Source organism: Doryrhamphus excisus, chromosome 4 (genome assembly GCF_030265055.1).
Source record: "Doryrhamphus excisus isolate RoL2022-K1 chromosome 4, RoL_Dexc_1.0, whole genome shotgun sequence".
In the NCBI taxonomy this organism is placed as follows: domain Eukaryota; kingdom Metazoa; phylum Chordata; class Actinopteri; order Syngnathiformes; family Syngnathidae; genus Doryrhamphus; species Doryrhamphus excisus.
The window spans coordinates 20,188,732-20,212,987 of record NC_080469.1 but is presented as its reverse complement, the minus strand read 5'-3'; the positions used below and the strand labels follow the sequence as shown (position 1 = coordinate 20,212,987).

The 24,256-nt window shown below is 43.0% G+C and overlaps 3 protein-coding genes across 12 annotated transcripts; 1 reads left to right on the top strand and 2 right to left on the bottom strand.

The window, feature by feature from the left end:
* Positions 1-34: 34 nt before the first annotated feature.
* emb (embigin) lies at positions 35-4,641 on the bottom strand. Of its 3 annotated transcripts, none has more exons than XM_058070258.1 (9): positions 3,235-4,641; positions 3,021-3,098; positions 2,773-2,956; positions 1,842-1,924; positions 1,610-1,746; positions 1,352-1,513; positions 1,163-1,280; positions 959-1,022; positions 35-889 (listed from the first exon to the last, which is right to left on the bottom strand). In XM_058070258.1, exons 3-9 carry the CDS (start codon positions 2,871-2,873, stop codon positions 715-717), a joined length of 840 nt encoding a protein of 279 aa, XP_057926241.1. In that variant the 5' UTR covers positions 2,874-2,956; positions 3,021-3,098; positions 3,235-4,641; the 3' UTR covers positions 35-714. The 3 variants fall into 3 exon arrangements, with proteins under 3 accessions (XP_057926241.1, XP_057926240.1, XP_057926239.1); XM_058070257.1 differs by having other exon boundaries at positions 37-896; positions 3,667-4,641; XM_058070256.1 differs by having other exon boundaries at positions 37-889; positions 3,667-4,641.
* Positions 4,640-16,072, bottom strand: malt1 (MALT paracaspase 1). 3 transcript variants are annotated; one of them, XM_058070242.1, is made up of 17 exons: positions 15,790-16,072; positions 15,002-15,180; positions 14,491-14,612; positions 14,105-14,252; positions 13,811-13,980; positions 13,646-13,742; positions 13,504-13,551; positions 10,957-10,980; positions 10,831-10,875; positions 8,654-8,857; positions 8,062-8,239; positions 7,927-7,998; positions 7,729-7,856; positions 7,525-7,665; positions 6,078-6,235; positions 5,865-5,990; positions 4,640-5,090 (listed from the first exon to the last, which is right to left on the bottom strand). In XM_058070242.1, exons 1-17 carry the CDS (start codon positions 15,936-15,938, stop codon positions 4,689-4,691), a joined length of 2,391 nt encoding a protein of 796 aa, XP_057926225.1. In that variant the 5' UTR covers positions 15,939-16,072; the 3' UTR covers positions 4,640-4,688. The 3 variants fall into 3 exon arrangements, with proteins under 3 accessions (XP_057926225.1, XP_057926226.1, XP_057926227.1); XM_058070243.1 differs by having other exon boundaries at positions 15,014-15,180; XM_058070244.1 differs by lacking the exon at positions 13,504-13,551.
* On the top strand, positions 15,495-23,832 carry prlrb (prolactin receptor b). Of its 6 annotated transcripts, XM_058070254.1 has the most exons (10): positions 15,495-16,391; positions 16,703-16,779; positions 17,041-17,126; positions 17,933-18,065; positions 20,160-20,329; positions 21,534-21,706; positions 22,044-22,185; positions 22,263-22,359; positions 22,440-22,509; positions 22,596-23,832. In XM_058070254.1, the coding sequence occupies exons 3-10, from the start codon at positions 17,069-17,071 to the stop codon at positions 23,229-23,231; spliced, it is 1,479 nt and encodes a 492-aa protein (XP_057926237.1). In that variant the 5' UTR covers positions 15,495-16,391; positions 16,703-16,779; positions 17,041-17,068; the 3' UTR covers positions 23,232-23,832. The 6 variants fall into 6 exon arrangements, with proteins under 6 accessions (XP_057926237.1, XP_057926236.1, XP_057926234.1 ...); XM_058070253.1 differs by lacking the exon at positions 16,703-16,779; XM_058070251.1 differs by having other exon boundaries at positions 16,703-17,126.
* The last annotated feature ends 424 nt before the right edge of the window (positions 23,833-24,256 follow it).

Genomic DNA, 24,256 nt, shown 5'->3' with positions numbered 1-24,256 from the left:
TTATTTCATTTGAACATGCATCAGATTACAATTGAGTGCATCCCATAATCAGTTCACAGTTCCACATGTCCAAAAGGAGTAGGAAGAAGCAAAGCTTATTAAATCCTACCCCTATTTTTGCAACTGGCACAGTACTTACATCCAGCAGGTGGTACTGTTTTGTCTGTTCAGCAGATTTATGTGGCAATGAATCAACGTCTAAATGACAACGTTGGGTATTGCATAGTCTTTGTTGTTGTTTTTGTTGTTGCCAGTAGGGCAATAAAGACTTGCTATATAATGTCTTATTTCTAAGAGAAACATATAACACTATCTGACTCCCTGTCCTTTCTCTCCTTACTTTCCCAAGTAAACAGCACTAGGGTCTTATTAACGTTGGCTTTTAATCTCATGAAACACCACACACAAAATAACTTACACGTGTATTTACCAGCTAGATGACACACTGTATATTAAATGTGACATGAAGACTTGCACATATGAATTTATAGCAGTACGTACGTGATTATAGACACCGTCTTGGCACGCAGGACATCCAAAAGATAAATACATCAAAGCTAATACGGCATAAATAATGATCTGCTTTTTTTAAAGAGAGTAAGGCAGTGTTAACAATTTTGTGCATTACTTGTATAATAACAATTCTTCTGACTGGGACTGTTTAGCAGCAAAGACATTTGGAGCACCTCAACAGGAAGTGGGAAGACGCAGACTTCACTGCCAACTAAAACTTAAGACGCAACATGGGTATTGCCTTTTGTCGTTCAGTGCTAACAGTGCTAAATGTTTGGATGAACTATTGCTTTGTGTTTTGTTACATAACCTGCCTGTGCTTTCACACTTTGCGTTGTCTGGTGGACGACGTCTCCTCCACTCCATTGGCTTCTCCCTGTGGGCTGAAATCCACAGCCAGTCAACATGTGCACGCTTGGCATCCACAATGCAATGAGGTACTCACGTGGTGGTGGTGCTGGTGACGCCGTCAGTAGCATGCTCAACGTCGGCCGTTTCGCTCCCTGAAGCTGAGATGCAGACACTATTTTATCACCCATTAAGTCCCGCCTTTGATAAACAGTTAAATGATATTTTTCCATTTAAGGGGAATATATTTCAGTGTTCCACTGTCTGAGATATGAATGATGATGTATGTGTGACAATCAACCTGCTGCCTTGCGCTTCTTGGCCTGACTCCTCTCAAACAGCAGAATGGCAGCAACCAGGATGAGCACCTCCACCACGATGGCCACAAAGGGCTTCAGTGGCTCATAAATGGTGATCACCTTTAAAGCACAGCATCTGTTCACCAGACATGCGACAGGTGCTCCAGAACAGCAACAAGTGGGCAGCTGACCTTTAACTCCACCTGGCTGGTGGCTGCGCCAATGGCGTAGACGGCCGCGCAGTGAAACAAACCCGAGTCTGCATGGGTCAGATTGTGCAACAGCAGTTTGGTCACCCTGCCGTCGTTTTTTATTTCGTACTTTTGAGGCTCCGCTGCTGCGTCTATCTCGGCCTGAATCATGACAAAATGGAATTAATGAAGTATTGAAAAAATGGAATTAATGAAGTACTTGTTGCCGTCCAATGAAAAGCATGCATCTCCAATTACATTTTCAGTGCCGTTGGCTTGAAACCAGAACCAGGTTTTTGGCTTTGGCTTGGCATCGTCCATTTTGCACACAATCACCACAGAGTCTCCCACATAGCTGACGATGGGTTTGTCTCGCACGTCACTGATCTGCGGCACTGGAAGCAAGCATTAGCTTCGTAACAACAACAACAATAATAACAACAATAATAAACTACTCTACTGCTAAAAAATATCATATAATGTGTTGTACCTGCCAAAACAAAATCAATCTTTGCGTCATTTCCAAACATGCACGAGTATCTTCCAAGGCTTTCTTCATCTGTAATAGCAAACCTGTTGTTGGGAAACACACAACAAACATCATTAGTTCCTCTCTGTGGCGAACCCTCACAGGGAAAAGCCGAAAGTGAAATATAAATGTAAAAATACAGTCTAACAATATCAACAAACAGGATTATTCATTCATTCATTTTCTACCGCTTATCCTCATGAGGGTCGCGGGGGGTGCTGGAGCCTATCCCAGCTGTCTTCGGGCGAGAGGCGGGGTACACCCTGGACTGGTGGCCAGCCAATCACAGGGCACATATAGACAAACAACCATTCACACTCACATTCATACCTATGGACAATTTGGAGTGGCCAATTAACCTAGCATGTTTTTGGAATGTGGGAGGACACCGGAGTACCCGGAGAAAACCCACGCATGCACAGGGAGAACATGCAAACTCCACACAGATGGCTGAGGGTGGAATTGAACCCCAGTCTCCTAGCTGTGAGGTCTGCGCGATAACCACTAGACCGCCATGCAGCCCAAACAGGATTTTACCCTTTTAAATTCAATTGTTTGAGCAAAATAAAGTCAAAGGTATATAATATATAATATTATATAATATATAATTTTTGCCAAGGCTCTTGATATTAATGCTTTCAATAATATCGACTAGCGTGTTTGAATCAAGTTAAAGTTGTAGTTTTGGGACACTAATAAGTGGTACATTTGAGATTTGAAAATCATTCATATAAAATAAATCGATTTGTTTGCTAAATTCTGTCGCTAGCTTGTAAGGTATTAGCATTGCTATTAGGCTCGAGTTCCCGCCTGACTACAGTGGTCTTTGAGGGTCAAAGTAAGTACAAACAAATATTCTTCTAGTATTGGACACAATATAATAATGACTTACGTCCTTTGTAGATTATACTGCTGGTTCTCCAGCCGTAATGTCGTGTGACTGTTGTCAATATCCTGCCCATCTTTTCTCCAGTATCCCGTTATGTTGTCCATCTTGTTGGAGTTTCCGGTCCAGGTACATTGGAGCGTCAGGTTAATGGGGTGCAACACTTCCACTTTATCGGTGTGGCTTTTACCTTAATTGTACACAAATGACACAAAATGGCGTTTTGCCTCCCAGGGATTTGTGGAGAAATTTACCTTTTAAGACGACACTCCGCACGTTTGCTGGGAGCTGGTCGGCAGACTCCACTGGGGGCAGCGTATGCCCCTCCGTCTCTGGTAAAAAAACGTACTTATTAAAATAAACTTATAACTTATAAAATACTTTATTACCAAAATATGGTGCAGTTTCTATATGAAATCTGGCCCGTGCGAGGCACAAATGGCTAATACTACGTTACCCACAATGCACCTTTACAACTAGTGTGTTACGTAGTCGTCCGTCCTTGAGCATTTTGTCACTCATGTAGCTCATTTCTTGTAACTATAAGTGGTATTTTACGATACATAGCAATTTGAAACAAACGTTATCATGCACATTTGTTTGCTGCAATTGTGTCGTTCAGTTCGCTAACGGCTATTAGCTTACTTAGCTAGTAACCCCCCCCCGCACCTGACTACGGCGGCCTATGAGGATAAAAAAGCCCACTAAAATTAGCAATAGTGGCACCTGTAATAAGTTAGCAAGGACAACATATGAGGAAAACTGCATTAAAATAAATTTTATTTAAGTACTCTACAAAAACTATAATGTAAAAACACACGCAAACATGCAGACATTTGGTTTCTTTTTGCAAGGTTACATCACCCCAAGGATAACTACATACATCACAAACACATTTACTTGCATTGATGTGTCTGCAGAAGAGCAGGAAGATGCCAACGCACAGAGGCATCCTGGAGGCCAGCATGATGACGGTGTTATTCAGAGTGTCTTCTTGCAAGAGGGGAGCAGCTTTCTCCTTCCTCTCCAGCCCCTTCACCGGGCTGCTGCATCATGCCTCCACCCTCTCGGCCTCATCAGTAGTGGTGAAGATGCAGTGATGTCAGCGTCCAGCCCGCAGGCTCCTGTCATTATTCATTTATTATCCAGGCTACAAGAGTGTTTGTGTTCTGTTCTGCAAGGCTTCAACAGTTTTCTCTATGCTATTTTTACCCAGCACTGCTAGTATTACAGTATATGGTTTTAAAACATTTCTCCTGCAGGATGCCAAATCTCTGTCATGACAGGATGTGACAGCTGCAGTCATTGGAGAGTTTAGTTGTGATCAGCGAGTACGATGTCAGGTTTAATGCAGAAACAGACTCATTCCACAGCTTCCTGTGGTCAAAGGGTCTCCTTAATTGAAAGTAATTACCGTAAATAAAAATTGTCTCTTACTTACATATGTTATTATACGGTATAATAAAAAAACACACCTAAAATGCTCTATGCATAAAAAATATAGATATAAATGTAATTATTTCTATATTAGTTATATGCTAACTATTTTTATGATATTACTACAATAATTGTTTAACATAATATAATTGTGTGCAACTGCAAGATATAAAAATATGATTAATTGTTTTATTTTCTTAAACATTCTTAAATAATTTTTTCTTACCACCTGTAGCAATCATTCCTTAACTTTCTTTATTATATGTTTTGTACTATAATAGCTACGGTATGTTTAGCAGAATATAATTACTGTATGTGAAACTGTTATGAAGAGAAATGTATGACAAATTCTCCTGGTAGAAATATTCCCTTTGAGACTTTGACTTCTTTGAAGTAACTGCTTGTTTTTTTTTGGGGGGGGGGGGGGGGGGGGGGGGGGTTACGTCTTGAGACACAGTCACCTTCCAGATGGTATCAGGGACGCCTCACGCCTGCTGGAGTTGCAGGCTGTTGATGAACGCCGTCTGCAGCTCATCCATGTCGTCGCTGGCCTCGATGGGGATGCTAGAGCTGTGGGCGTGCTCCACACCGCCATCTGCCGCCACCGCCGCCCCCATGTAAAGGTGGTGACACTGGTGTGACAGGAGGCTGGGGTCCTGGTCTGGAGTTTGCTGCGGGTACAGACAATCCTGGGGGGCTGGGCTCTGACCGGGGCTGTGGGGCATCGTGCACGTCTGCAAGCAACTGTTTTGGCGCGTGACTTCATGCAGGCCCAGGCGGGCAATCAGCGGCATTCCAATGTTGACTTGTTTTGTCCAGCAGACAGTGTCATCGTGGTCCATGGCGGCAGAGGCGCCCCTGAGGCACACGGTGAACACCAGCGCCTCCTAGTGGGGAGTTAGAAGAAGCAAACAGGTCAGCTTTTATTTTTTAATTTACGTCCTATTTTCCCCCCAGTTTTCTGTAAACACCTATCCAGGGAGGCGTCCAGGAGGCATCAGGCAGATGCCCAAGCCACCTCCTCTGGCTCCTCTCAAACCAAAACCCCTCAACCCCTGGCTGCGCCTCAATATTCTGTAATTCTGTAGAGTCATGAACAGAATGGGTGACAAAGGGCAGACCGGGGTGGTGGTCCCCCTTTTTAAGACAGCAGATGGTGGTCCAGAATCTCTTCAAAGCTGTCTGGAAGTCATTCTCCATGGCTTCTCCAAACTCCTTTGTTTTTGCCTCAGCGACCGTCCCCCCCACCCAAAGGCGAAGGGAAACTCCATTTCCCCCCTCCGGCCGCCACCCAACTCACTCTGCACCCGACCCATGTAGCCTCTTCGGGCTGTGCCCGGCTGGGCCTATTTTATTATGTTTTAATATTGTTTTATTTTAATAAATGCCACTGATGTTGTACAATTACAATTTTAAAAATTGCACAAATTTAGAGAATGACACAAATGCTGTCATTCTTCTACTTATTTTTGTCACAATTTTTGCCATTAATAAAAAGCAGAAAAGTGAAGTCATATGTCATCCCCCCTCATCATAATGTCATCCCCCTCACAGCCACTAGAGGGTGCTTGTTATCCTGTGATGACCGCTATTATATTGTGGTTAATATAACCAGCATCCCAGCAGAATAAATGAGTAGATTTGAAAGTGATGAACGTTACCCTGAGTTTCTGCAGTGAGCTGAGTCTGGTGTAGAGGCAGTGCTGTGGCAGGCTGCTGGACAGAAGGTAGATGCCCGTCTCCTCCGGAGTCTCCCTGTTCATCTCTTTGGGATCTACATCCAGCTCCTGGCAGGAACATCAGACACACACACACACACACAGTTTTAAGGACCAGACAGTGATGCGTCATATAATTGGGGTCTCGCAACCGACCTGTGGGAAGTCGGTGACGTGGGCCTGGCACGAGGAGAGCTCGGCGGGCTTCTTGATGATGTGCGTGTAGATGACCAGCACGTTGGAGAACTCCGCCGCAAAGCCCAATTTGATCTGAGCGCCGCACTCAAAGTCCAGAAGCATGGTCTCTGGAAGCTCTGTGGTAAAAAAAAAAAAAAGCCGCTATTCAATGAATCCCTGAGGCTCCTATAGTGCCACTCTCTAATCGGCGCCGGGTCAAAACTAAATTGGAATTAACAGATGTGGCTGTAGGCAACCTCCTGAGGGTTTTTAAAATGTATTATTTAATTAATGCCACAACGTGTAGCTGCGTTTCAAGCGTCATGAGTAGTCATTGTCCATGCGCTTTAAAATGTTGCTATTTAGCTGCTGGTGAGAAAGTCATGCGTATTACACTCCCGTTTACAATGAACACTCACCTTTATATTTGTATTGCCCAAGTAGCTACAACCAGAAACAATTAGACATATTAGACATAAATAAGGTTGTTGTTTTTCTCAACAGTGTACTTCCTGCTGTGGTTATTATCTCATCAGCGTATTGTAATGGCAGCTTTAAGTGGCTTTACACTCGTATTACCCGATATAGTAGACATAATAATAGTAAATATGACATTAATAAAACCCCTGTGTCACAGTAAACGTGTTCCCTAGGGAAGGGATCCCCAACCAATCTGAAGGTGGGGCCAAACCGGGCTACAAGAAACTTAAGGCACAATAAGTAAAATAAATAATATAAAGTAATATACATATAAAATAAATAAATATATAAATAAAATAAATAAATAGTAAAAATATATAAAATAAATACATTGTATTGTAATCAATAAACATATAGAATTGTATATAAATATATGCCGATTTTTAAATGTGGACCATTATTTTATTCAACAAATAATATATAGTTAAAAAAAAAAGTTTTTGCATGTTTTTGTTTGTCCTTGAAAGCACCATTGTGTGCGTACGAATGTTCTCCCATGCTGCACAGATAGCATCCTCTATTTTTACCCTTTTTCCTTCACCTGCTAGTGCGCCACGTGTTACATAACAAGTCAAGGCTCCTCGTGGCGGACGGTGGTTCTGTATTCATTTTGCTCTTTTAATTTGATGTTCCGGTCTTAGTTTTAAGATAAATTATATCGCAATAATGTACATACGTTTTGCTGATGTGTTGAAAATCGTTCCTGGTGACTAGGTAGCGTGGTGGTAATGCTATTTAGATCCTTCGTCCTTCGTCGTCCTCAGCCATGGTAAGCTATGGAATCCAGGCTCTTGCATTGTTTAAGAGACGGACGGTCATCCAGTTGCTAACTGATTCTAATGGATCCAGGAGGCGGCTAACGATGTAACGCCATCTCTCGCTTGTCAAACCGGATATCCGGTGGCAGCGGTTTATTGTTGGCAACCCTAATTGCTATCACCGTTACCGTGAGCTTTGGCCCACTGGCGACTGTGGACTTGATCAGCCGTGCCGGGCCGCACCGGGTCATTCAGGGCCCTTCGCTCAGACAGACTGCTGCGGATCTCCAGCGCCTGCTTCCCCTTGGTGGCGTCAAACTGGCCCATGTCTGCACAGAATCCGGTCATCACTCTACATAATCACCACCTCATTTCTCCTTGTGTCTTCTCACCTTCTGCCACCCTGTCCAGCACCACCGTGATCTTCTCGTCATCCAGCAGGCGCTTCTTCAGGAACTTGACAAACACGCCATTAGTGAAGCCGCTGGAGCTCAGCTCGAAGGCCTCGGCGTCTTGACACCTTCAAAGACTCACCTTTTTAACCTGGTGTGGGAATAAAAAGCAGAGCGGGGACCAGGTTTGGCACTCACGTGGCGTATCCGAAGACGATGTTGGCCGTGACCCTGAGGACGACTCTGGGGGTGCTGTCGTCATGGATATTCCTGATGAAACAAACATCCCTGGATGATTCCTGCGTTGTCCGCGTTTAGAAGAGAAGGACTCACCTCTTCCTGCACATGTCCAGAAGAAAGACGTTGAGACCCGTCTCCTTCTCCTGCATCAGTTTGAGGATGCTCTGGACACACAAGCAGTTGTCCGAGCGGTACGGATTGGGAGCATCCACCGGAACCATGAAACTGTTGCCGAAATTCTCGTATCCGTGCCCTGCGTAGTACAGCAGTCCTGCAATGACAAAAACGTCCGTCACATCCTGCTACAGTCCAGCGACCAGTGAAGCACAGTCATGGTCAAATCAATAATGTTCATGTATTGAACTGGATTATAAATGTATTTTCTTTTTTAACATTTGAAGTCAAAATCTGTGAATTTTCACATTCCCTGATCAAACGCAGGGAAGAAACTTGAGATGACGCCATCATGAGCATCTTGGCTTCTTACCCAAGCTCACCAGGAGGTGATCAGACTTTTACAACAAAGTATCAATCTATTTCCTGGAGAAGGAAAGGCTGTACTTCATATACAGATAGAAGGTAAACACACAACCCAAAATAAATAAATGGGGCTAAGTATCTGAAAACAACTGGAAAACATTTTTAACCAAAGTGAATTAGTCTCACTCATGAATCCCGAACCCACCGTACACCCCTCTGTGGAGCAGCAGCAGGAACTCGTCCACAGCGTTCCGCATCTCCGACTCGGTGAGGTCCAGCAAGGAGACCACCTTGAAGTTGAGCTGCCGCAGCACGTTGGTCAGGTCGTACACGTCCACCATGGGAGCTTTGAGCTGAAGGTGGTTCTGGTAGGTCAGATTTCCAATCAGCAGGGCTACTTTTTCCGTTGCTGGGGAAGGAGCAAGGGGTTAAAGGGACAGACAATTATACTAAATACAGTGAAGAAAATAAGTATTTGAACACCCTGCTATTTTGCTATTTCTCCCACTTAGAAATCATGGAGGGGTCTGAAATTTTCATCGTAGGTGCATGTCCACTGTGAGAGAGATAAACTAAAAAGAAAAATCCAGAAATCACAATGCATGATTTTTTTAACAATTTATTTGTGTGATACAGCTGCAAATAAGTATTTGAACACCTGTGTATCATCTAGAATTCTGACCCTGAAAGACCTGTTAGTCTGCCCATTAGAAGTCCACCTGCACTCCATGTATCATCCTGAATCAGATGCACCTGTTTGAGGTCGTTAGCTGCATAAAGACACCTGTCCACCCCATACAATCAGTAAGACTTTAACTTGTAACATGGCGAAGACCAAAGAGCTGTCCAAAGACACCAGAGACAAAATTGTACACCTCCACAAGGCTGGAAAGGGCTACGGAGCAATTACCAAGCAGCTTGGTGAAAAAAGGTCCACTGTTGGAGCTATCATTAGAAAATGGAAGAAGCTAAACATGACGGTCAATCTCAATCGGAGTGGAGCCCCATGCAAGATATCACCTCGTGGGGTCTCAATGATTCTAAGAAAGGTGAGGAATCAGCCCAGAACTACACGACAGGACTTGGTCAATGACCTGAAAAGAGCTGGGACCACCGTTTCCAAGGTTACTGTAGGTAATACACTAAGACGTCATGATGTGAAATCATGCATGGCACGAAAGGTTCCCCTGCTTAAACCAGCACATGTCAAGGCCCGTCTTAAGTTTGCATATGACCATTTGGATGATACAGAGGAGTCATGGGAGAAAGTTTTATGGTCAGATGAGACCAAAATAGAACTTTTTGGTCATAATTCCAATAAGCGTGTTTGGAGGAAGAAGAATGAAGAGTACAATCCGAAGAACACCATCCCTACTGTGAAGCATGGGGGTGGTAGCATCATGCTTTGGGGGTGTTTTTCTGCACATGGGACAGGACGAGTGCACTGCATTAAAGAGAGGATGACTGGGGCCGTGTATTGTGAGATTTTGGGGAACAACCTCCTTCCCTCTGTCAGAGCATTGAAGATGGGTCGTGGCTGGGTCTTCCAACACGACAACGACCCGAAGCACACAGCCAGGAAAACCAAGGAGTGGCTCCGTAAGAAGCATATCAAGGTTCTAGCATGGCCCAGCCAGTCTCCAGACCTGAACCCAATCGAAAATCTTTGGAGGGAGCTCAAACTCCGTGTTTCTCAGCGACAGCCCAGAAACCTGACTGATCTAGAGAAGATCTGTGTGGAGGAGTGGGCCAAGATCCCTCCTGCAGTGTGTGCAAACCTGGTGAAAAACTACAGGAAACGTTTGACCTCTGTAATAGCAAACAAAGGCTACTGTACCAAATATTAACATTCATTTTCTCAGGTGTTCAAATACTTATTAGCAGCTGTATCACACAAATAAATTGTTAAAAAAAATCATGCATTGTGATTTCTGGATTTTTCTTTTTAGTTTATCTCTCTCACAGTGGACATGCACCTACGATGAAAATTTCAGACCCCTCCATGATTTCTAAGTGGGAGAAATAGCAAAATAGCAGGGTGTTCAAATACTTATTTTCTTCACTGTATATTTTTTCATGATATGTCCCTTGAGACTATTTAAATGTATCATTTCTCTCACTATGCTCCGCTTTTTAGAGGAGAGGAGTACAAATGCTCGCTTTTGAAGGTCCAGGTAGGCTTCACTACACATCTTAAAAAAAAGCCTGGGGCTCTCGTCACCAATATCACAAAGCTGAGAAGGATTTTATTTTTCTTGCACAAGATCTACCTTCTAGCACATTTACATATGTTGCTTGACTAAATATCAGTGGCCCTTATAGCCTTGGACTTCATATGAAGACTTACGTTCTCTAGCAGACATACCACTTAAAGACACTCACCATAAAGTTGCTCAGGAATGCTATTCAGGAGGAAATCGGTGGAACCTAAAAAAACAACAATAACATAGCACCACATAAGATCATAAACAAATATGTGAATGACACTTTGGTGTGTGTGATGAATACCTCCTCCAATAGCGTAAACGTCATCTAGAAATAAGAAACAACAACCCATTACTACCAGAATTACGTAGCATTACAAGAGCTTATTTGACACTTCATTACAAGGAGACGTGCATGCAAGAAAAATCCATAATCAAAATGTTCATGAAAAGGCCTGCCGTTCACCACACTATGGTAATGGTAATGGTTTAATTTCATTTGAACATGCATCAGATTACAATTGAGTGCATCACATAATCAGTTCACAGTTCCACATGTCCAAAAGGAGTAGGAAGAAGTAAAGCTTATTAAATCCTACCCCTCCATCTGGTACTTTTATAATCAGTAACTGTTACATTTGTTCACTTCCTGCTTTCCTAATATAGTTTAAGTTTTTTAATTGTTTTTTTTAATAATTTTATTCTTTGTCACGTACCAAAGTACGAGATGATATGACCATACAGCGACATAATGAGTACCATAGTAACCGTCAATATAGTGATATATATAGCACATCATGACTGGTTCAAGACTCTTCATCCTTGTATTTAGCAAACATCAACTGCTTGTATTGTTTCTTGAATTGGCTCATCGTTGTGCATTGTTTGAGGGTCTTACTCAATCCATTCCATAGTTTGATTCCACATACTGAAATGCTATGGCTTTTTAACGTAGTCCTAGCATATAAGTGTTTCACATTTAGTTCTTCCCTGAGATCATATTTCTCCTCTCTTGTAGAGAAGTATTGGATGACATTTTTAGGTAATTGGTTATTTTTAGTCTTATGCATTATTTTAGCTGTTTGAAGATTAACTATATCAGCAAGTTGAAGTACTATTTGTGATTTTAGAAATAAGGAGTTAGTATGTTCTCTATAGGCGGCATTATGAATTATCCTTACTACCCTTAGCGAGTGAAAATTTATATTTACTTTTATAGTTATAAGCCCATATTTCCACACAATAAGTAAGATATGGTAGAACCAGAGAGCAATAAAGAGTGTGGAGTGATTTCTGATTGAGAACAGATTTTGCTTTGTTCAATATTGAAATATTTCTGGCCACCTTATGTTGTATATGGTGGCCAGAAATATTTCTTTAGCTATATTTCTATATAACTATAGGGTTCAAATATTTCAAACGGCTCTCTGCATGTGTTCTCAGCGAACAACCATCAGCTCAGGCTACCGAGCCATTTCCAAGGTTTTCTTGATAATAACTAGAATCACTTAGGCTCTTACACGAATAGCTATAGCACAGTACTGACAAAAAAGGACCTTTAGTCCTGTTAAAATGAACAAGAAACTGAAAAAAGATGGGTGGTTTAATACATGGACCGCTGTTAAAAGGACCAGTATTTCTACATGTTTGTCTGTATGCCATCCAGACATTTTCTACACTCGTTTATGCATGTTTATTGCGGTTAATTGCTTCCAGACCCGACTGTGATTTATTAGATTATTTCGTAGTTATGGCATAGAAAACCTGTTTATGACCTTCTATATAGTTTTTTTAAAAAATCAGGATTAGAGCCATCTACACATGAAATAACACCCCTATAGTCACCTTTACATTTGTGTACTACTCCCAAAATTTGAGGTATATTTCAGATCCATTTTAGGATGAACCTAAAATGTAGTACTGCATATACTTTACAGGTGAACTTCATTTACACTTTAACTTTGAATGTACATGTCACAACATATTCAATACGTAATGCACAATTTGCTGTTCTCTAACATAACAGAGATAATAAGAGTAAATAAGCAATTTAAGATGTCAATAAAACTCCTACTTGTGTGTATATGTAGATGTGTTCCCTCGGGGACCTTAGCGGCAGGCTGTAGATATTTGGAAGACAGGAAGTGACGTTGGAGATTCAGAGTTGAGTTTTAGATTGTCATGGGTTAGGGGCCCAAGTAGCCTGTGTTATTATGTTATTTTTGAGCCTGTTGTGACATCATTTAAACCTGCAATCACTTCTACTGCTTTTCTCACTGAACAATTACTGACACCTAGTGACCAATAGATAATACTACATTCATAATTGGAATGCTTCTTCTGCCTTGTATTTTTATGCTTAAAATAATGCTTATTTTAATGTAAATTTCAACAAGAACACCTAATCTCAAAGAAGTATTGATATGTCTTTTACATGTTTTTGCACAAGAGGCAAAAAGAGGTGATAACACAACTGCACAATAGAAGAGATCATGTCTAGTGCGGCTTTAAGCCCTAAAAACGGCCACAAGGTGCTAGAAGGGCATTTCTTTCATCTTTCCCATGAAATAAAGCAACAGATGGTATACCTAATGAAGGCCGGTATGTTTGTCATTGTTTTTTTTTATACAGAAAGTAAAAAATAAGATGAAAATAATTTGGGTGTGTAATTTTTGGACAGCAGCCTCTTCCTTCCTTGATGACGCATTCAAAGTCAGCCTCATTCATTCCATGCATGTTAAAAAACCCTTGCGAGTGCTGGTTAGTGTTTCCATGACCACAAGGACCCATTAAGATGTTGTTAATGTGCATGCAATTGTCTAATAGTCCCAATCTTCCTGTATGACTCTACCTTCAGAGCACTCCATTACTCCTGAAATCTGGACCAGCTTCTTTGGAGCTTTCAGCCAAGAACACAAACAACCACTCAGATGTCATGACACACGGATTCAAGTGCGTTACTGTACTGTGATGGCTGCTGCGAATGGACGTACCGATCACAACCTCAACCTCGGTGCTCCACGTTCTCTCGGCGCCGCTGCTGATCTCGCAGCAATACCTGCCCTGGTGATCCTCCGTCACGTGAGGGATCTGAAGATGAAAAACATGTGAGCCTTGCAAATCACGATTGTGATACCTAACAAGGTTCTTCTCCGTACATTGAGTTTCCTCCTGGTGGCGTTGGCAACAGGCGCTCCGTTCCGGTGCCACCGATAGCGAGGGATGGGGCGTCCCACGGCACCGCACTCGAGACGCAGCGTTTGGCCAGCATGAAGCTGCTGTGACTGAGGCTGGACGGCCACCTTTAGGCGACCCTCTGACGACTGGCCTGAGGTGACAACACGTTGGCGACACTCATACTTTCACATTTTTACACCAAAAATGAAAAGATCGGGACACGCCTGGAGTACATGTAGCATCACGTGACACTTTCTGCTGTGTCATCAGCTTACCGCACGGCGTGGACACCTCCAGAACATCCACTTGAGCCCACTGGCTGAACTCAAAGGAGTCGCCGCAGTTGACCCTGCAAACGTAAAAGCCAGCATGCTTCACGTGGACCTGAGTGATGGCCAAGTCAGGAGAGGAGCCGTTTGGCACCTGGGATTGAAACAATGTGTCGATATCAGAACACAACTCCTGCTTTTTTCAACATTTGAGTTCTATTTTAGGGAGGTTTGGGAGCATTTGTTGTGGTCTTCAACTTTTGATCAGCTATTTAAGTCATACACAATCCTTACATGTGGAAACTTTCATACTTTAAGGTGGTCTGTGACAATATGACAATTAGAGAAAGGTTGGAGATGTGCATGGTTGTTGTGTGGGCAGCAGTGCTCACCTCTTCCTTGTACTTGAACCACTGGTACTGCACTGGCGAGTGGCTTACAGCATGGCAGCTGAGCCGCAGGTTGTGACCGCTTAACAGTGCCGCAGACTGTGGCTGGATGAGAATCTGCAAGGCTGAAAGTGACAAACATGTTGTTATCGTATATATATTTGCTGAGTATATTTGGTCGAGTGGTTAGCACGTAGGCCACACAGCTAGGATACACAAGTTAAATTCCACCCTCGGCCATCTCTGTGTGGAGTTTGCATGTTCTCCCCGTGCATGCGTGGGTTTTCTCCGGGTACTCCAGTTTCCTCCCACATTCCAAAAACATGCTAGGTTAATTGGCCACAGGTATGAATGAGAGTGTAAATGGTTGTTTGTCTATATGTGCCCTGTGAATGGCTAGCTACAAGTCCAAGGTGTACCCCGCCTCTCGCCCGAAGACAGCTGGGATAGGCTCTACCATGCCCACATGACCCTCTTGAGGATAAGCGGTAGAAAATGAATGAATGAACTCAGCTGTGGTCTCCACCTGGTGCTGTGAGGCACTGGAGGGCTTCAGCGTTGCCCAGCGTCTGGAGGTAGTCCACGAGGTGACCACGGGTGCAGCCTCGCTCTCCCATCAGCCTCAGTAGCGTGCGGCTCGGACTGCCATCAGGATGCAGGACCTCGAGAGAGCACATCTCCAAGTCGTCCGGGCTGGAGGACGAGCGCATAATGTGGTAGATATTTGAAAATTAACGGGTTAAATATTTCATATTAAAATTTTAACTTTTGTTTAGTTTTATGGTGATTGTGTTTTTGGTTATGGATCATTTATGTCATCTCTGTGTGGAGTTTGCATGTTCTCCCTGTGCATGTGTGGGTTTTCTCTCGGTACTCCGGTTTCCTCCCACATTCCAAAAACATGCTAACTTCATTGGCGACTCCAAATTGTCCATAGGTATGAATGTGAGTGTGAATGGTTGTTTGTGCTCTGTGATTGGCTGGCCACCATTCTAGGGTGTACCGAAATCAGCTGGGATACAATCCAGCACCCCCGCGACACTAGTGAGGATAAGCGGCATTTCTGTTTCTCCGGTCGCCCGTCAGCAAAAGCAAAGGTCTGAGATTGATAATGTCCTGTTTTCATATTATGTGGTTAACCATTGTAATTAAAAAACAAAGTAGATCTAGCAGGTTCGTCAGCTTATTGACATATTAAAAATAACGACCTGACAATGTCAATCACATTATGAAACACATAACGCCAACGCATTGTCAGCACGAGAAAACAAACGCTTTCGACAAAGAAATGTCTGTTTTTACCTGACTTTGAAGCGTCTGTCACCGCCGACTATCTCCCCAAGTCTTCGCCATCCTTTGGTGCCGGCTCGGTCCAACACTTCGCACAGCTTCTTCTCCACCTGCTCCTTCAGCGAGCTGAGCTGGCCGGAGGGCTCCAAAGACCCCGACATGACGGAAGGGAAAAGCGCGACTCGCTCATGGACGCGTCCGAAAAGTCAGCCAAAAAAGTTTTTTTTACAAAAGAACTCCGAAGAGCTTACTTCCGGGAAGAAGTCGCTCGAGAGCGACGCGGCCACGCCCACCGCTGGGTTTGAGGCTGCGCAGGAGAGCGAGTGGCGCGAGACCAGGCTTGTTTTTACTGCAAATCTTCGTGTGAAATCTTCATATGAAATCTCATACTAATGTGACAACATCACCAACACCAAAAAAATAATACACAGATATTTGCAAATAATGAACCATAGACAACAAAAGAAAGCATAATTTCGTCAGCGTTTTATCGGTCTGATACTGCCATTGGGATCAGTCCTACCGATATTTGGATCGACCCACACAACCACGGAAGGAATCTGACGCCTACAAAAGCAACACCTTTGGCGGCCCTTGGATGAATTGTTGTGGGGGTAAGTGAACGCAACATTAAGATGTACTGCAACGCTGTAAACGTGTAGCATGATGTATCCTTGCACAACGTATGCTTTTAGGATGCAGTTAGAGTTGTGTGGCGCCAGAATGAACATGAATGAACATAAAAACATGTTTTTCCATGTATTTGCACACAATACTGTATATACTGGCACAAAAAATAAGACTAAGATAGTTTGAACTTTTTGTGTTGACTGCTATTAAATGATGTTTCCCCGTACAGTAGTACAGAGAAAAAAAATAGCAGTCACTTCTGGTGTATGTGTGTGTTTACTTGTCCATTCCCCAGGAAGAAAAGCTTGTTCTTACATCTCCAGCGGATGATTAATTAAGTGCAACAGCAGCAAGGCTTTTTATTGCTGCCAGGTAGGTGCATGCATGTGTGGAATGAGCAATCATAGATAACAATGTGATAACTTTCTATGTAATGCACGTCTCATATTCACTTGGCACGGTGCACCGTGTCAGTAATGTCAGTAATAATGTAGAAAATGTTGCTGCCCTTTACAGCACTATGTTTGTGCTACAAACACAACACAGAGCCAAGCCGCATGGCATGTTATGTCCTGAGCAGAAACTGATGTGTGATGCCATTTCTTCCCCCTTTATTTTGATTGTATTTTTTAGGGCAAAGGGCGTACCATCTGCTGACAGAATGAGCGGAGATGCTTGTGTGGCGATGCTGCTGCTGCTGCTTTCGGGTGCCAGATGCAGTTAGTTGTTCATACTTTCTGATTGGGTTTGTCAAAAGGATATAGCCAGGCTCCTGCTTTCAAGTGCATGGTGACCTGCAGTGATAAGTGATTTCAGTGTCCAATCCATTACTTGAACGTACAATGTAGCTGCAATTGCTAGTGTGTGACACGCGTTTTGATTGCTGTACAGCACTCGGAACACCTCTAAAGTCACATTTTAACAGCAACATCATGCTATGTTTGCCATTTCGCCAAAGAAAAGAAAAATTAAGAAATGTACAACTCTTATATCTGGCTGCAGAGTTCCTGCGGTCATTTTCAGATGTGTAGCAAAGCCTGCCTTATTACAAAGTGGTGGATGTATACACGGGGTGGGTTGACCTAGCTAGAGGCGGTAATCCTGTCCAGACAAAAGGAGGTTTTTCCCCTTCAAAACGTGAAAAAGAAGTGTTTGTCTCTCAAAAGGAGATGATTGATTTTTCCTCATAAACATATATTACAGTTAGAACACAATAACAAGTCACCTTTGAATAACAGCTAGATGACAGATATTCTAAAAATAGAAATAATAATGTAAATAATAGGCTTCATCATACCTCCGTGATCCTTATGAGGCATAGAAAATTTATGGATCATATAAATATAAATATCCATCAATCCAATTTCTATACCACTTATCCTCATTAGGGTCGCGGGGGTATGCCGGAGCCTATCCCAGCTGTCTTTGGGTGACAGGCAGGATTCACTCTAGACTGGTCGTCACAGCTAGACTTGCTGTACATCAGTTTTTCTCCCCCCCCCCCCCCCCCCACACACTTATCCAGGGTCATCCCCACCAGGGAGACCGGTCCTGCTCGGCTGCCGGTCCCCAGATAAGGAGACCTTCACCTGCTGGTGGGAGCCGGGCATGGATGGAGGACTGCCAACCACACACCGCCTCTACTACCAGAGAGAACAGTGAGTACGCTGCTGTCGAGACTGTCGAGTGTTGCATATCGCTCTTGACAAGGGCATGCTAAATGGGGGAGACAAACCGGCATCCTGACCGCACAGATGCCTCCAAAAATAACTGATGACGTGATGCTCCAATAACGAATAATATAGTGGCGCTGTTTTACCATAGACAGTTGAGTGGAAAACTACCAGCCGCCACAGCGCTCATCCAACTGGGAAGTAATCATGGAAAGTTGTTCGTCTTACTTGCACAAGATCACCTTGAAGTACTTGTTGCAGGTGGCTGACTACTATTCATCCCGTCATGAAAGAAAAACCTTTCTCCTGAAATGACCAAAAAAAACAGGCTTTGCTACACATCTTAAAAATAAAAGCCTGGTTGCTTTTATTCAGTATATTGGCTAACTTAGTATGATAGGCTGCTAAAATGTAACTAATGTTAGCACTGGAGTGGAAAAACAAAACCAGTTCTCCTCTTATTGGTAATGGTTTAATTTCATTTGAACATGCATCAGATTACAATTGAGTGCATCCCATAATCAGTTCACAGTTCCACATGTCCAAAAGAAGTAGGAAGAAGCAAAGCTTATTAAATCCTACCCCTCCATCTGGTACTTTTACAATCAGTAACTGTTACATTTGTTCACTTCCTGCTTTCCTAATATAGTTTTTTTGTTTGTTTGTTTTTTGTCACGTACCGAAGTACGAGATGATATGACCATACAATGTCATAATGGGTACCATAGTAAGTGTCAATATAGTGATATATATAGCACATCATGACTGGTTCAAGACTCTTCATCCTTGTATTTAGCAAACATCAACTGCTTGTATTGTTTCTTGAATTGGCTCATCGTTGTGCATTGTTTGAGGGTCTTACTCAATCCATTCCATAGTTTGATTCCACATACTGAAATGCTATGGCTTTTTAACGTAGTCCTAGCAAGTGTTTCACATTTAGTTCTTCCCTGAGATCATATTTCTCCTCTCTTGTAGAGAAGTATTAGATGACATTTTTAGGTAATTGGTTATTTTTAGCCTTATGCATTATTTTAGCTGTTTGAAGATTAACTATATCAGCAAGTTGAAGTATTTGTGATTTTAGAAATAAGGAGTTAGTATGTTCTCTGTAGGCGGCATTATGAATTATCCTTACTGACCTTTTTTGCAGTACATTTAGCGAGTGAAGATTGCTTTTATAGTTATTAGCCCATATTTCCACACAATAAGTAAGATATGGTAGAACCAGAGAGCAATAAAGAGTGTGGAGTGATTTCTGATTGAGAACTAATTTTGCTTTGTTTAATATTGAAATATTTCTGACCACCTTATGTTGTATATTTGTAATATGAGGTTTCCAGCTCATATTTTCATCTATTGTGATCCCCAGAAATGTATTTTCGTTCAAACAGCATGATTTTAGTTTTACTTAGGTTCATGGACAATCTATTATCATCAAACCATATTTTTAGTGTGACCATTTTTTTCTGACCTTTCTAATGATTTAATTTGTATTCCCTCCAGTCTTTCGTAACTTTGGAGATATCATTGATGGTCCCAGTATTGACCCCTGGGGAACTCCGCATGTAATATATGAACTTGCAGATGTGTATTCTCCTAGTTCTAAGTATTGCTTCCTGTCAGCTAAGTAGCTTTTGACCCAGAACTAATCCTCTTATTCCATACCTTTCTAATTTAGTTATTAGGATGTCATGATTGATTGTATCAAAGGCTTTTGTCAGATCCATGAATACTGCGGCTCCACACTTCCTATGATCTATAGCGTTAGTGAGTTCCTCCGTAATTTTGATCAGTAGAAATGGAGGTAGAAATGTTAGCTCTGTATCCATACTGTTCTGATAGTAATTTGTTTGCATTAATGAATTTGTTACACGTACCACTTCCACATTGCGTGTGGAAGTGGTACGTTTTTGGCTTCTTACTGCTTTCCTTGCCCACTTTGTTTGAAGTCCTTTCTGAAGTTTAGAATAAATAAATTGGAGGCTACATAGTCTATCTATGCTATGCAGTCAGTGACGGTAGATATGGTGTAGTGATTTTACCGCAGATGTCCGTGACAGTTTTTTGTCCGTTTAGACTGGAGGGAACGCATGAGTGTCCAGACTACCACTCAGCTGGCTGGAACGCCTGTTTCTTTGACAAGAACCATACGTCCATTTGGGTGGACTACTATCTGACTGTGGTGGCCTTCAATGCCCTCGGGAACACCTCTTCGGACGTTTTCAAGATAGACGTGATGGATATCGGTGAGTTTCTTTTCAGTCATCCTAATCACAAAAAGGTTTGAATCTATAGGGTACCTTGACCAAATGCATTCCTAATGAATCATACACAACTAATGAATCTGTTTGGTCTAGGGAGTGATGCACTTTCCTGATGGCTAATAATGTCGCTAATGGTTAGCATGGTTTTACTGGCCACAGATCTCGGTAGCGAGTGGAAAATTACCAAAAGGCATCAGGGAGAAGTCAGGCAGAATGGGGTTGAACTGGTTTGTTCAGGGTGTGAAATATGCGCTCATGCTGGGATCTAATATCCAACCTCTTGTTTTGTTCATACAGACAGGTAGAAATGGATCAAAATCAGTAATGCAATCTTACTAGCCCGGGATAGCCATAGCAGCTGAAATGTACACCAGACATGGGCTTGAGAGCACACACAACAGGCCTCCCCAAACAATTCAACCAGCCCCCTTTTACCTGTGAAGGGCCAACCATAGTTCCCAATGAGAGGGTGAGGCAATACATCTAAAAGGTACCCTATTTACATTCATAACACATTTCTTTTATATTACAAGTCTTTCAAGAGTCCCACACTGAAGTGTCACTTCCTGTATATGTTTAAACACTCAATTACACATACCAACTTAGATTCCCGAACTACCACCCAGTTAATCCCCCCCTCCTCCAGGTGACACTTGGGAGAGTCCAATTAAGGTGATCAGCCTCTGGCCTGCACTCACATGGGCGCGCCTCCATGTTTGTGCCCTGACCAATCACCTCAAAAAAAAAAAAAGGAGAAACTGGTGAGAAATTAGGAACAAAACAAATTACTTCTAAATGAAAAACTAACTAAAGTGGCAATTAAACAACTTAAATGGCAACCAAATATAATCAAAGTACTAACCAGAATATATGTCAATAACAAAAGCCAACTATATACACAAATAGAAACATGACAGTGATCAGTGAGGGAGGATCGGCAGCTCCCTCACAACTTCCAAAGGTTAAACTGAGGCACTAAGTCTAGCAACATGTCAATTTAGTTTTACTTATAAGCCATCCAATGCATTGGAACCTCAATCTGGTCAATCCTAGATGTGCTTGGATTACCAAACATTTTAGTGCAACGTTTCTTGGACCTTTTGTGGTTGAATTCTTGTACCCCCTACTGGTGATCTCATGGGTGTTGGAGCCAAGGAAGTTCCACTGTCCGTGTACTTTCTAACAGTTAAGCCCGACTCACCTGAGCGTGTGGCGCTGGAGGTGGAAAACCATGCAGAAAGTCTGACTCTACACGTGAGCTGGGACCATCCGCGGAATGTTGACACCAAATCTGGCTGGGTCACGCTGGAATATCAGCTAAGAGCCAGACGACAACAACAAGGCAGCAACAACTGGAAGGTGTGTGTTATATCAGTGTATTGAAGGTGTGTGGTTTCTGACAAATGTGAGAACACAAATAATACTATAGAAAGGAAAACTTGGATATACTTTGGAGTAGTCAATGTAAAGTATATACAGCTGTACAAGCTGGAGGAGCATTGTCCCCTCCCTTGAGAAACTGGGCAACATGGTCATTTCCCAACACAATAGGGAACACTTCCAGGATGACAAGTGCCTTGCTGAGGAAGGTGAAGACGATGGCGTGCCCTCCAGTACTCCAAATAAAGTATATCCAATTCAGCTTTCTATAGTACGGTTTCTTGAGAAGAGCTTCAATCTCAACATTGCTTTCAAGGAGTACAAGGCTGGTACACAAACCCGATTCACGCTCTACAGCGTCCAACCCGGAGCAGTGTTCATGGTCCAGGTGCGCTGTCAACTCGACCACGGAATCTGGAGTGAGTGGAGCAACACCTCCTACGTCAAGATTCCTAACAGTGAGAGTCCATCTTTGCTTCGTCATGGATGGAATGAGACCCGATAATCATCAAGGGTTCTTTTTATGTTCCCGTAGATATTCCCAAGGAAAAACCCTTATGGATCTTGGTTTTGGCTCTCTCTGTCTTTCTTTTTCTAACAGCTCTGGTCATCGTGGTCACCAAGAGGAAAAGGTGTGTACCTTCTGTATGAAACTCTTTAACCAAGCCAAGATGACATTGATAATTAAACTGTGGCTCTTGCTTGTCCTTAGTGTGAAACAGTATCTGCTTCCGCCTGTTCCGGGTCCAAAGATACGAGGGCTTGATGTCACACTTCTCAAGGTTGGATTTTCAGCACAACGGTCCCAGGAACCGACAACAGTGATGTCATAGTCATTGCTGAATTAACACAGAAATGTCTTTTCCAGAGTGGGCAACCTGAAGAGCTCGTTAGTGCTCTGATCATCAATCAGGGCTTTCGTCTCCCCGTGGCCTGGAAGGACCACATGGATGACTACCTGATGGTATCAGACAACATTGGCGGGCTGCTACCAGACAAAGGGAGGAGGAGCTTGGTTATGCCCCCAGGCTTCCACTTAGACTCACAACACAAGGAAGGAGCGGCACGGAAGAAGTGGGATTTGTCCAGCGTGAAGACTCAATCAGTCATAAACCAGGTTGCATCAAATCCTGACACAGCCAACTGTCCTTACGTGGACCTCGGGGTCCATGTGGAACCCGAGCCTGAGTCGGATTACAGCAGAGTGAAAGAGATGAAGTCTACATTGTTCCCCATGGAAAAAGGAAACCAGTGGGGCTGCATGGACGGTCTGAGACCAGCGGCCCTGCTGGAGGACTACAGCCAGGTGGAGGAGGTGAACGGTGATAAGAGAATGGTGATCCTCCAGAAAGGGGGCAGACCGTCTGACTCCTCGTGTAGACAAGATGAGCACAGCCACAGAAAGATAGTGCCCAGAAACCCTCACACAGACATGGATTTCTTTGATGGCGAGTACGTGGACAAGGTCCCGACGCCAGCGCTTGGAAAACCTGCTCTAATGTAGTGAAGGATCGATTCCTTTCTTAGAAAAAACAGTCACAAAACAATGCAGGTGCGTTTTGAAACGTTTATTTTCCCATAAATTTAGCTAAACTATATTGTACATTTTTTGGGGACCAAATGAAGCACTGTTATAATAAATCCTATTATAATAACGTAATATTTCCTTGAATGTGTAATCTTGTTGTGGAATTGGTTTGTGACGTATCTGTCAAATTTTTGTTTCAGTATGGGTTACATTAGAATCAGAATCAGAAATCATGGCAATAAACCTTTTCTGATTCTGACATTACAGTATCTATTTACATTATGCCTTTTTGCTCCATTTCCCCCCTTTTTTAAGTAATTTCGGCAATGACTTCCACAGATGGCCCCTGGCCACACTTTGGACACCCAAGTGAGTTTCACCAGGAAGTCAAGGTGCAGCCCGCCGATAGAAGATTGTGTCTAAGCTGTCTTTTTGGTTCTGTCGCGGGTCAGGGGTTGCATTGTGGAGGGGTTTATGCAGCGTTCAGAGTGGCAGTGTTCCCCTCCAGCTCGCCTGCTCGGCGGATACTTCACTTTTTTGATCGCTTTTATATAATTACCAATAAATGCATGACGCAAGAAACACATCCTGTCTTTCATTTTTTTGTGTGCACCCCTACTGCTATATTACCAACATGGATCTCCTCTATGTATGAGGCGGCGTTATAGTCACCACAGTACCTTTCATGTTGGTGGTGATTAATGGCCATTAAGGCTGCGGACAAGTTGACCTGTTTTGATCTGACAAATCTTAAGTCACTTTAATGAAATGTAGAATTTCAACAGCTTTTGCTTGGACATGAACACGGCGCCGCAGCTGTTCAACTCAAAAAAAGCCACATAGTCTCACTCTGTGACGCTGGGAACACCGTGGTAGGTTGGGACTGCAACATTTATTCATTCATTCATTTTCTACCGCTTATCCTCACTAGGGTCACAGGCGTGCTGGAGCCTATCCCAGCTGTCTTCCGGCGAGAGGAATTGGTCGCCAGCCAATCACAG

Coding starts and splice junctions, on each gene's coding strand:
- emb (XM_058070256.1), bottom strand. CDS start 3,733: ATGCTGGCCTCCAGGATGCCTCTGTGCGTTGGCATCTTCCTGCTCTTC. Junction 3,099..3,666: donor CTGCAGACACATCAATGCAA/GTAAATGTGTTT, acceptor TTTTTTTACCAG/AGACGGAGGGGCATACGCTG. Junction 890..958: donor GTCACCAGCACCACCACCAC/GTGAGTACCTCA, acceptor TTCAGCCCACAG/GGAGAAGCCAATGGAGTGGA.
- malt1 (XM_058070242.1), bottom strand. CDS start 15,938: ATGTCGGGGTCTTTGGAGCCCTCCGGCCAGCTCAGCTCGCTGAAGGAG. Junction 13,743..13,810: donor CCACCAGGAGGAAACTCAAT/GTACGGAGAAGA, acceptor TTTCATCTTCAG/ATCCCTCACGTGACGGAGGA. Junction 7,666..7,728: donor GCTGGACAGGGTGGCAGAAG/GTGAGAAGACAC, acceptor GATTCTGTGCAG/ACATGGGCCAGTTTGACGCC.
- prlrb (XM_058070251.1), top strand. CDS start 16,841: ATGCACGTCTCATATTCACTTGGCACGGTGCACCGTGTCAGTAATGTC. Junction 18,066..20,159: donor CTCTACTACCAGAGAGAACA/GTGAGTACGCTG, acceptor TTGTCCGTTTAG/ACTGGAGGGAACGCATGAGT. Junction 22,186..22,262: donor CTACGTCAAGATTCCTAACA/GTGAGAGTCCAT, acceptor ATGTTCCCGTAG/ATATTCCCAAGGAAAAACCC.